The sequence below is a fragment of the Phacochoerus africanus genome, chromosome 2 (assembly GCF_016906955.1).
Source record: "Phacochoerus africanus isolate WHEZ1 chromosome 2, ROS_Pafr_v1, whole genome shotgun sequence".
Taxonomy (NCBI): Eukaryota; Metazoa; Chordata; class Mammalia; order Artiodactyla; family Suidae; genus Phacochoerus; species Phacochoerus africanus.
The window spans coordinates 193954539-193967015 of record NC_062545.1 but is presented as its reverse complement, the minus strand read 5'-3'; the positions used below and the strand labels follow the sequence as shown (position 1 = coordinate 193967015).

Here is a 12477-nt window from a genome sequence, read left to right as displayed (position 1 = left end):
TGAAGAAAGGACACAGGAGCTACTGTGAAGGAGTTTCCAATGGCCAAACTGGGGACACTTTGACCAACAAAGCAAATAATGACAGCCGCGGATTTTTATGAGCTGAATTACATCTGCCCCAAATCCATATATTAAAGCTCTAACCCTCACAACCTCAGAATTGACTGTATTTAAAGATAGGATCATGAAGAGGTAATTAAGTTAATATAAAGTCATTAGGGTAGACACTAATCCAATAGGACTGGTGTCCTCATAAGGGGACGTTAGGATACAGACACACCCAGAAGGGGGACCATGTGAGTACAGAGGGATAAGACGGCCATCTGTAAGCCAAGGAGCCAACCCCACTAAGACCTTGATCTCAGACGTCCAGTCTCCAGAACCATGAGAAAATAAATTTCTGTTGTTTAAGCCACCCAATCTCTGGCACTTTCTTATGGCAGCCTTAGCAAATTAATACATGGATTATAATTCATACAATAAAATAAATACTCATGAGTCCACATTGATATAAATAAGTAATTTAATCAACACATGAGGAAGAAAAATCACATTCTTCCTTACAGTAGAATTCCAATTAATAAATGTAGAGGAAATGATAGAAATAGAAAAATCGCCGTTGACAAATGGCACAGTAATATTTGTTTCAGGCAAGAATCATCAGTGAATGCTAAAATTAATATGGGAAAGAATGACAAGAAACAAGATATTTACAAAGCTTCAGAATAGTGTGCTTATTAATTACAGAGGTGGAAAAAAGCATCACTCTGCAGGGGAGAAAACTGGCAGACACCATCCTGACCAAATGAGAAACATAACCTCACTGGTAATAGGATGTACAGACATCCTGTATGCTCAACACAATCTACTGAAAGGGCACAGTGTTACTTCTGCAGTGTTCTTGACAAAATTCATAAACTGCCATTCAGTGGTGAGAAAACAGCAAGCGAACTTTAATGGTGGGACAGTCTCCAAAATAACTAGTGAGGATTCTTCCAAAGTGTGCAGATCATGAAAGACAAAGAAAGACTAACTGCCCCAGATTCAAAGAGAATAAGGAAGCATGGCAGCTAAATGCAATGTATAATCCTGGATGGGATCTTAGAGAAGGAAAAGAAGCAGTGGGACACCTGATAAGAGTTAAAGTCTGTAGATTAGGTAGTAAGGTTGCATCAGTGTTACTCTCTTGGTGTTTTGACCCCTGCACCAGGGTTCTGTAAGATGGCAACAGTGAGGGAAGCTGGGTGAAGGGTATAAGGATGCTTTTTGTACTAATTTGCAGCATCTTTTTTTTGCAAATCTCAAACTATTTCAAGATGAAAAGTTAAGAATCTTTTAAAAATGTTAATGAAACATGGATTATTGGTCCTCACCACAGGTTTCTGATTCAAGAGATTTGGGGTGGGTCTTGAGTATTTACATATCTAACAAGTTTTCAGGTGACGCTAAAGGCCCTAGTCCCTTTGAGAACCACTGCATGATACTACACCCCTTCCTGCCACAAGCCTACCACACCCTGAAAGATGAGAACAATTCCTTCCTTCCTCTCTCCCTTCTTCCCTCCCCTCCTTTCCTCCCTTCCTTCCTTCTTTTCTTCCTTCCTTCCTTGTGGATTTCTATTTCAGGCCCTTGGCTAAGCTTTCACAATCACTGTAGTCATAGCTCTATTAACTATGCATCAGCAAATATTCTTTTCTACCTGTGGGGGAAATGATGCTTTCTATAAAGAGCTAGTCCTTTAGCGCAAGTCCTATTGACAGGAATGCACTGTTAATAGATTGCTTGTTCATTGTTCACTTGCGTTGTTTTAGGGGAGAGCAACAGAGCTTTCTCCAAATTCCTGAGCATGACCTTCACACCCTTCATCCCTTTCTAAACTTCAGGTGGCAAAGTGTCTGATCTGGAGGGAGGATGGAGGAGAGGGGTTCTTAGCCTCTCAGAGGGGCTTTGGAACCTGAGAAAAGAGAGGTACCAGATCAGTTCATACTAACACCAATTTGTGTATTTCTCACAAGGCTCTCATTTATTAGAGAATAGTCTCACATCAGCCAATTGTTTGGGCAAGCTGTGAACCCTGCAATCTCTCAATTAGCCTACCAATACTTAGCTCCTTAGCAGGAGCCTGGGAACGTGCATACACTCAGAAAGCACACAATCCTGGGAACAGCCAGACCCCCTGAGTTCTCATCTAACCTGTGGGAGGTCTTGGAACTTCACCCTGGAAGAGGATGGCACTCCAGGGGTGGTCCTCACCTCTGCCCCCACCAGTAGGCTAGGAGGGCAGCTGGACCAGGATGCCCAATGGCCACTGAATCCAAAGGGGGGCCAGGCATGAATACAAGGCATGTGTCTCCTCCAGGCCCCAAATTCCTCAAGAAAAGCCCAGTGGGAAAATCCAGCGAGGTTCAGAGAAGGGAGAAGACAGGCAGCAGCTTGTGTCCAGACAGAGAGAGATGCACTGAGAAGTGATGACGAGAAGAGATGCCCTGGCTTCAGATGTGAGGAGGGAGGAGGGAGCGGCGCCAGGGGTCCACATGCTCTGCCCATCCCCCACACAAGGCCACAAGCAGCTGCTGGATGGCCAAACGTGGAGAGAAACGAGGCCACCCCTCCCCCACAGCTCCAGCAGTTTAGGACCACACTCCAGTCTCAACAAGTTTCTTAGGGAAAGGAAATCAGCCTTAGAGTTCCCGTCGTGGCGCAGTGGTTAACGAATTTCACCGAGAACCATGAGGTTGTGGGTTCAATACCTGGCCTTGCTCAGTGGGTTAATGATCCAGCGTTGCCCTGAGCTGTGGTGTAGGTCGCAGACGTGGCTTGGATCTCGCGTTGCTGTGGCTGTGGTGGAGGCCGGCGGTTATAGCTCCGATTAGACCCCTAGCCTGGAAACCTCCATGTGCCGTGGGAATGGCCCTAGATAAGACAAAAAAAAAAAAAGGAAATCAGCCTTGATGCACCTAAAGGCACTGGGACAATGGTTTTTCCCATTGTTTGTACTCAGGGCCCTGAGGGAATTCTGGTTTCTACTGTCAAAAATTCATGATGCAAACTATTACATTTAGAAGGGATAAGCAGTGAGGTCCTGCTATACAGCACAGGGAACTGGGATATCCTGTCTCTTGGGATATACTAAGACAGAAGATAATATAAGAAAAGGAATGTATATATATGCACAACTGGGTGACTTTGCTGTACAGCAGAAATTGCCAAAATGCTGCAAAGTCAACTATACTTTAGTAATAAAAAAAAAAAAAAAAAGATCATGCTGAAAAGACTTCCTGGCCAAGTGAAAAAAAGAGAGAGAGATAATTCAAGAGTTTTGGCAGCTGACTAATTCCTAACTATTTTGTCAAGTATTCTCAGATATTTGTTGCACAGGTGTAGACACACACACACACACACACACACACACACAGCCCTTGGCAATGTTCCTCCTACCACATCATCATCTAAGGACCCCAGATGGTGGCCTTCCAGGTGCCACCTGGACCATGATGGGACCCCAGCCGCCCCGACACTCAGACCCCTGACTCCTCACAGCTACTGTTTTTAGGTCCAGACCCCTTCTGACAGCGCCCCCTAAGGTCCTGGAACACCAAAGAGGACTCAGTGCTTCTAGAACAAACCTCCCTAACCAATTTGTTAGGAACTGGGTCCCACACTAAGGCTGAATGCCGTGCTGGTCATTCTACTGCTTCTCTGGAAATGCAGAAGCAAACATCACTTGTGTAGCACATGAGGTTTACAAAAAGCTTTTCTGGAACATGTTCGTTTCAATGTCTTGCTCTGAGAAAATCCTTCTGGTGGAAGCCTCTACATGTGCAGACCGCTCCCCTGAATATATTCAGTCCAGCTAAATCTCTCCCATGGGTTCCAGGCCCATGAATAGTCAGGAAAGGATACCCTCACCTTCAGAGCTCTGCTTTTTTCACTCCCAAACAAATCCCCTTTCAGTTGCCCACAGGTGTTTCTTTTTCATTTCTTCTCTTTCTTTTCTTTTCGCTTTTTTTTTTTTTTTTTTTTTATGCTTTTTAGGGCCACACCTGAGGCACATATAAGTTCCCAGGCTAGGGGCTGAACCACAGCCACAGGAATGGGGGATCCAAGCCACGTCTGCAAACTATATCACAGCTCACAGCAATGCTGGATCCTTAACCCACTGAGCAAGGCCAGGGATCAAACCTGCATCCTCATGGACATTAGTCGAGTTCGTTGAACACTGAGCTGCAAAGGGAACTCCCAGGTATTTCTTTTTAATAAAAAACAAAGAGTAATTCTGTGCCTACTCCGTGCCAAACACTGTGGGAAATACTTTAGGTGGACTGATCCACTGTATGGGAATTAATCCTCATCACAACCTTTAAAGCAGAAGTGGGGGATTGAGTAATTTGCCTGAAATCACAGAGCAGATAAGCAACTGAGTGAGAATTTGAACCCTGGCACTGTGACTTTAACTGCTACCCTGGCATAAAGACTGTCAGAATTCCCTTGCTTAACCAGAGTGACTCCTGGTTCTAGGGTTCCTAAGCTCAAATCGCTCCATCTCAAGAACCCCAGTCAGAGCCAATGCCAGAGGAGACTGTCCTCTGGCTGGACACAGAGCTAAACATCACTTCAGACATCACTTCATCCTCAGGGAAATCTAGGCAGGAGCTGTAGTGACCTTTCCCATTTCACAGATGAAGAAACAGACACCGAGTAGTGATCGTCCTTCACTCATGCCCATCACATGCTCAGCAGCATTCTCAGAAACAAGCCCTCTTGTCTGGTGGGGCCACAGATGGGATGTGCACCTCAGTCTGTCTGATCTGAGAACCGCTGCTCTTTATCTTTATGCTTTGCTGCCCAGGAGTGAGCAGGGTACATGTGACAAATATGACATCCCCACACCATCACAGCAAGAGAAGAGCGGAGTCCATAGATAGCAAGGCTCGGCAGGTGCAAGGCTTACTGCCTGTTCCTCTGGACAATTTACTCTGCTGAATGCCTACAGATTTTGTCACTTGACACAACTGGCCTGTCTTTACCCTATCACCGCCTTTTCATCATCCATTGATTCCTTTAAGCTCATACAGCAAACAAGCCTGCACACAGGGATGGCCCTGGCAGGGTATAGACAGGTCTAAGGAATGCCCTTCAGGTGGGCCATTCGCCTTCCAGCTCCTCTGACTGATTCTACCCTCCCTCCTGCCTCCACAGGCCGGATTCTGCCAAACGCTACCCCACTTGCAGCAGATGGCAAATGAAGGTGCATCTGCCGCCTGCGTCGGCTTGTTACAACCGAGACTGCTGGGTACCACCCCCCCACCGCCCCGGAAAACCCAGGTATCCTATTCACTGGGTCTGGGTGGGCCTGAAGAACTCATGCTCTAAATCAGCCTGCAACACTGATGCTACTGGTTGGGAACCATGCTGAGGACGACTGTCCTGAGCAGAGTTGGTAAGGTGACGGGTCTTCAGAGATGAGGAGGAAGGGCTGCTGTGTCTCCTGGGGATGGGGGAGGTGACTGTACGGTTGGGAGGATGCGGAAAGCCGCTCCCCTCCCAAGGCGAGGGAGGCCAAAGGAAAAGCCGTGCCCGCTGTGCCACCCCACTGCTCCTGATGCCCCGCGGACAGGGCGCCCTCTGTCTGGAGGGGCCAGTGGGCCTCCCCCCAAACACCCTAGGGCTCTCCACTCTCTCCAGACCCCTGAGCTTCCCTTTAGAAACAGAAGCATTACTTCAGGGGCCTTCATTCCTTGCCCACCAGGGAGGACAGAGTCTCCTCTTTAAAAACTGAGTCCATTCTCTAATCACCAGATGGGCACAAGCAGAGCAAAGGGCCACCCCAGCCCTTATGCCAACAAGGTCTAGCCTGACCGTGACCCCTCAGAGCAAAGTACCTCTGCATCTAAAAGCTGCTGCTTCTGAAGTGCTAGCCAAGACTCTTCCAGCTCCTAAAAAGCCCAGGGTTGCCCACAGTGGGCAATGTCCTGAGACCTTTATCTGGGCACACTGGGAACGATGTTGGAAATGCTGGGCCATGTGGGACTTCAGGGTCTCAAATGGAAGCACATTCTCAGGCCTCTCCTGAGGGATCCCCTAGACCTCAGTGGCAAGAGTGGCAAGAATTTAGCTTCCCAGGAGACTCATCTCTCCAGAGATTCTCTCAAAGCCTCAAAGATTCCAGTTTCCTTGTACTGCAATTAAAAAGGCCTTTTAGACCCACTACCCCCTGGTTATTTGCATGCCATGAAGTCTCCTTCACATAAGGGAGGCTGCATGGTGCTGGCTCTCACTATCCCCCACCTTTCTGAGTGTGTGTATGTGCATGTGTGTGTGTGTGTGCGCGCGCATGCAAATGTGTGTAATATCAGTCTTTATATTCCCCCTTATCTCATTAGAACCACAGATGCTGAAAAGGAATGGACATATGTATATGTATAACTGGTTCACTTTGCTGTACACCTGAAATGAACACAACATTCCAACTCAACCATATTCCAATAAAAGCTTTCAAAAGAAGAACCCCAGATTTCTAAGAATTGAAGTCCAAGAGATTACCCAGCCCATACCCAGCAGAAATCACCAAGGTCATCAAAGACACATGGCTTCACTGACCGAAACTTATCAGCTGCTGAAACCACCACCAAGAAATGCTGCAACCACTTCCACTAAACTCTTGAGGTGTTTTCTTCTCCTCCTACTTCAGTAAGGTAGCTGAAGTATTCCAGCCCAGAGAAAGAAAGGATCCCCTCCCAAATATTCGAAGTTCTTTCTTACTTCAAGGAATACCTTCTGAAGCCACTTGACTTCAGCAGCATCACAGGCTGACAGCATCAAGTACCTCCACCCCCCAGCTCACCCCAGAGCTAGAGAGGAAAAGGAGCCATAGACCTGGAAGCCAGGACCCCAGGAAAGGCCTTGCTACTGTCTGGCAAATAGAAAGAAGTTCTGTTCATGCATCTGTTAAATGTGAGGTTGAACCAGATGGGCCCTGAAGCTCCTTGCCATGGAAGGTCATCGAACCATCGGAGCTATAGCCTGTGACATGTGCTTTGTCTCCTTTGAGTCACTTAAAAAACTCCCGTGGAAGCAGTGCAATCATGCCCATTTCACGGATGGGAATTGAGGCAATGATCATGTCCAGAGTCTCCCAACAAATAAAGGCCTGGGTCCAGATTCTCTCCCACTCTCATCCAACTCTCAAGCCCTCTTTTCTTTACCATAACACCTTTATATGCACAACTGTGTTTTTGAGGGGCTCCTGGTTTTCACTGTGACAGCTATGGAAAAACAGAGACTTTGTCTAGTTTACCCAAAAGGCTGACAGTGCTGAATGTGTTCTGCCTGTGTGTGTGGTTACCCATGAGGATTCATGATTCATGTTTCTGTGCCTCTCAAGCCATCCCGACCCACCCTGAGCTCCCTGAAGGAATCAGCCACCACACCCTGTGCTCACCTGGAAAAGGCTCCTTGAGGAAGTGGCCATTGATGGTCTGGTTGGCTGTGCCCAAGGGGTTCTTGGCAATGAGTGTGTAGTTGCCATTGTTGTAGTGGGTGGGCTTGTTGAAGAGCAGGCAGCCCTCGGAGACCTCGCCCTCCTGGTAGTACTCCACGTGGGTGATCTTGGACTCACGCAGCGGCTGCCCGTTGTGCAGCCAGTGCAGCGTGGGCGGTGGGTTGCCACGCACCACAAACTCGATGCAGTGTTCCAGGCGCAGCTCTGGCTCCTCCAGGCTCACCACTCGTGGGGGGTCTGCAGGGAGAGGCCCGTTAAAGCCCAGAACACAGAGCCCACTGTGTCCCAGAGTGGCCTTCCAGGAACTGGAGTGGGAATCCCAAAGCTTCCCCACACAGCTCAGTAAGGATGGAGCTCCCCCAGCACCAACCCAAAGAATGGAAGAGATGGCCATCTTCACCCAGGCTCCCGGAACCTGCCACAGCTGCAGGGGTGCCTTGCACGAACTCTTAGAGATTACAGAAGGCAGACTTGGGCCAGCTCCAGAGTGAAGGCATCGCTGCCTTGGAGGCAAATTAAGAGACAGGGATGCCCTTTCTGGGGTCACTAGCCAAGGGCTAACCTGCTCAGCCCTGCCCTATGAGACTCTTTCTGCCCCTCCTGGTGGACCAGGCCCATTGCTGTGGCTTCACCTGGCCCCCACCTCCTTGCTGGCATCCCCAGGTCCACAGCCACCCTCCACAACGGTGTCCACTCACAGTGAACAGTGAGGGCGACGCTGGCATTGCTCATGCCCACCACGTTCTCTGCAATGCACGTCAGGGTGAAGCCGTTGTCCTCACTTGTCACATTGACCAGTGTCAGGTTGATGGCATGTACATTGGTCCAATTCAGATTTGTCTAAAAGCCCCATAAAAAAGACAACAATCATGTGCATAAAATAAGCAACAGGGATGTATTGTGCAACATGGACAATATAGCTAACATTTGATAAGAACTAAAAAATATGTTTAAGATTATAAATTTTGGAGTTCCTATCATGGCTCAGCTATAATGAACCCAACTGGTATCCATGAGGACATGGGTTCAATCCCCAGCCTTGCTCAGTAGGTTAAAGGATCCAGCGTTGCTGTGAGCTATGGTGTAGGTGGCAGATGCAACTCGGATCCCCTATTCCTGTGGCTGTGGCAGAGGCCATAGCTCAGATTTGATCCCTACCTAGCCTGGGAACTTCCATATGCTGCAGGTTCATATGGAAAAACAAACAAAAAAGATTGTAAATTTTAAGTTATGTATATTTTATCATGACGAAAATTTTTAAAAGGATAAACAAAGAAAAATTAGATGATGGTACAAAAAAAAAAAAGACAATCAAATAGTTTCTGCAAGGGCGGCTCCCCCACCTAACCCCCAAACAAAAGGAAAGCTGCGAAGAAGGTGAAGGAGGCCTTTCCAGTGAAGGCACATTGATCAAGGGCTGAGCTCTCTATAGTCAAGAACATAGGTTTCACTTACACTGACCCTATAAGGTGAATGGTAGCATTATACCTATTTCACAGATGAGGGAAAGTAAGGTACAGAGATGTTTAGTAGCATATTTCAGATCAGGTTGGCTAGAAAATGTTGCAGCTGGGTAGAATCCCAGGCTGTGTGTTTATTCCTATAGAGACAGGACCATGAACTTTCCCTCTTCTTCTTCCTTAGGTTCACACCTCTTGCTTCTATTCATGATTTAACTCATTAAAACTGAGAGGTGTTGGGGCCTAAACATAGGACACCTACCTGGTGGGTGTTGATGGACTGCAGTCCAGTGACGATCCAGTCCACGTCGGGCAGGGGTGATCCAGAGCCATTGCAGGTGACAACAGCATTGTCACCCTCCCGAACGGTCAGATTGACGTGGCTCACACTGATCTCAGGAAGGTCTGGCAGGGAGGACAGGGTGGGTGAAAAGACAGGCAAACACTTACTAACAAAACTTTGTTCACGCAGTTCTAGCACTGAAGTCAAGTGCATCTTCCACTTCAGGCACTGGTTCTCAAAACTTTGGTCTGCTTCAGACTTCTACAGGGAGCTTTCTAGAAATTCAGACTTCCCTGCTCATCCCCAGACATTCTACTCTCTCGTTAAGTGTGTGGTTGGGCCCAGATGTCTGCTTCTCTCAAAGCACCTTAGGTGCTCCTGATACAGGAGGTCCAGACAGGATCCAGCGCCCATGCCTGTAGATACACTACCCTTCAGGCCTGGTTGACAAGGAACTCACAGAAAGAAAGGACTCTGATCCACTTAACCCCTTTCAACATCCCTGGAACCAGTCTTCCCACGGCTGGCTCATGAAGGGACAGGATGACTAATGAGAGGTGAGCCAGACCTGCCCTCAGTGCAGAGTTCTAGGGAGGGAGGGCAGTGGGGAAAGGCAGGCCCTGGTTTTCAGGGCTGATGGCAGCAACGTCTGCAGGTGTCAGGGATTCTCTGTGCGCCCCTCTGTGAGGGCGGCTCACTCACCACACTGGCTAATGTTCATGCGGAAGAGGGGGAGCTGGGAGCCATCGGCACTGATGCAATAGAGGCTCTGGCTGTTCAGCTTGGCCTCCCCCTGCTCCTGCCACAGCTGCATCCAGCGGATGTCACAGCTGCAGTTGAAGAAGTTCTGCTCCAATCTCCTGTGGGCAAGAAGCAAGGGAAGGGAACTCCTGAGCCGAAGGTGACCAGGCTCCCCCTCAGGCTGTGAAGCCAAGGGCCCCCACCTGCTCCTTGGGACTAAAGGAGAGAAGTGGTTTAGCAAGGTCTCCAAAGAAGAAGAAAGTACTTACATAAGTCCATGAATTTATTTAGTTTTTAAACTAATAAAGTCATTTTTTTTTAAATAAACTCTGCTGAACTCGCTTGGCAAAGAGGCCTTTGAAACACATCAGCTTGAGACGTTCCTCTTCTCAGAAGGCTCCAGCAGCCTCCCAACTCACTGAAAGTCAGTGTCAAAGGCCTGAGGGATCTGCACCGCCCTCCACTGCCTCTCTGACCTCATCGCCTACCTCACCCTCCCCTCCTCTTCCTCAGCCAACTGACCTCGATGTGCAACAAGTTCACTGGGAGGACCTGCAAGCTCTTGCCTCAGCACTTTTGCACTTGTTGTCCATTCTTCCCACAGAGTTTTGACCCAGGACATAGCCGCTAGATTTGAGCCGCTAGATTGGCTCCATCGCTTCATTAAAGAATCATATGTCCTTTCTCCGATCCCCACCACACACCATAAGACACTACCACCAACCCCTGCCCTACTCTCCCCAGTGTGTTGCCCTATTTTCTCCTTTCAAGTATTTGTCACTGCCAAGCATCACATCAAATATTTATTTGCTTGCTTGTTTATCTCCCAAAATACAAATTTAGTTTCATCAAAGTCAGAGACATTGCCTATTAGGTTCAATGCTGTAACCCCAGTACCTATAACTGAGCCTAGCACATAAATACCTGCTTAATGAATAAAAGGAAAAAGGAAGGAGAGAAGGAAGGCAGGCAGGAGTTATTCTCCCTGGGGAGAAGGTGGGTAGCTGTTTCCAATATCTTCTCAAAGCCCGTCTTGGAACCAAATTTCTTCCTTCATAAATTCAACACAATCCTCAATAAACAACTCTTCCCCTATCCCATGTCTGGCTGTGGGTTGAGTGTTGCTGATATAAAAATGAATAATCTGTCCCTATTTTCCAGGAGCCCTTGTCCTGGTGAAGAAGAATGTCTGATGGAGAAAGATTCAAGTTCAGGGCCCTCCTCTTTCACTTGGTTTCCTGGTGACTTAGAACAAGTCCCCTCCCCTCTAGAAGGAAGTTATGTCATCAGGCGGATAACTGGAGGGCATTTCCTGATGTGAAAGTCCTAATGTCAAGGGCACCTGATAAGTTGGAATGCACAGATCTCTTTCTGGACCAGGAAGGGGATGACTCTGTTGGTGCCCAGAGGGAGGGGCACTTGGGAAACTGCACTAAGACCCAGAATATTTTGACAACTGGAAAATTCCAAAGTAGTAAAGCATGCATCAGCACTGACTAGATTTCAGAAAAAAAGTAAGGCCCCTCAGGGAGGAATCCGTGTTTTTCAGCCAATAGGACAACGCTGGTCAAATGTGCAAATAGCCCTGCATGTTATCCTCTTGCTCTAAAAGTGCCTGTGACTATTCTTTGTATTCCAAAAGCAGCAAAGGACATGGCACTAACCTTTATCAAGCAAGGAGACAGCCAGTCTTGTCATCATAAGGATGAGGGACCCCCTCTTATATTTGGTGGGGTCAAGTCACATGCTCAGGGACCCTCTGCTGGTGTGTGACAAAGCAGGGCTTCAAACCTCAGCCTGTTGGACTCCAAAATCCATGTGCTTTCCCTGCCATCTATCATTCAAGACATTGCTACATGGGAAGCAAGTAAGCAGGGCCCCAGACTTCGGGCCCTAAGGAAGGAGACACTAGGGGACAGTTAGAGGGGATGTCTTGGGCTGGGCTGGGGAACAGGAAAGAAAGGTGGAGCTTCAGCAGAGAGTTTGTGTCAGGAGCACAAAGTTGAGAAATAAAGCTGGAAGGGTGAGTGGAAGCCAGATGGTGCAGGGCTTTTACTATCACATCAGGAAGCTTGAAATGCATCCAGGAGACACTGGGGACCACCGAGGCCCTTGTCGTTGGAGGATAATGCGAACAAAGCTGTAAGAAGAGTAATCCTGCAATGCTGAGCAAGATAAGCCAGGGAGGAGGAGAGCAGGAGACTGGCAGGCTGGTGAGGAAGTCTTATAATGACAGGGACACTATGAGCAGTGTGAGGTCTGAACATGTCTCAAAGCACCCAGCCAAGGGATGAGTGAGGGATGGGATCACGCCTGCAGTCCTTGACTAGACCTGGCCCCTGGCCCAGGGCTCTGTCCACCCACTCACACACAGGCACCACCTGGCCTGGTAGGATCCAGGCCAGTGCTCTCACTGTGGTCTCAGAAACCCTTTTCACTCTTAAAAAATGACCAAGGGCCTCCAAGTACTGTTTAGGTGAAATATAACTACC

The 12477-nt window shown here is 48.1% G+C and overlaps 1 protein-coding gene across 3 annotated transcripts in view; it reads right to left on the bottom strand.

The window, feature by feature from the left end:
* NTRK3 (neurotrophic receptor tyrosine kinase 3) overlaps positions 1-12477 on the bottom strand; it is a 380311-nt gene that overhangs the window by 247996 nt on the left and 119838 nt on the right. For all 3 annotated transcript variants that reach the window (XM_047767504.1, XM_047767505.1, XM_047767506.1), the window contains exons 5-8: positions 9947-10104; positions 9224-9366; positions 8200-8341; positions 7442-7738 (exon numbers count right to left, since the gene is read on the bottom strand). In XM_047767504.1, coding sequence (XP_047623460.1) covers positions 7442-7738; positions 8200-8341; positions 9224-9366; positions 9947-10104 — 740 coding nt within the window. The remainder of the gene's footprint in view (positions 1-7441; positions 7739-8199; positions 8342-9223; positions 9367-9946; positions 10105-12477) is intronic.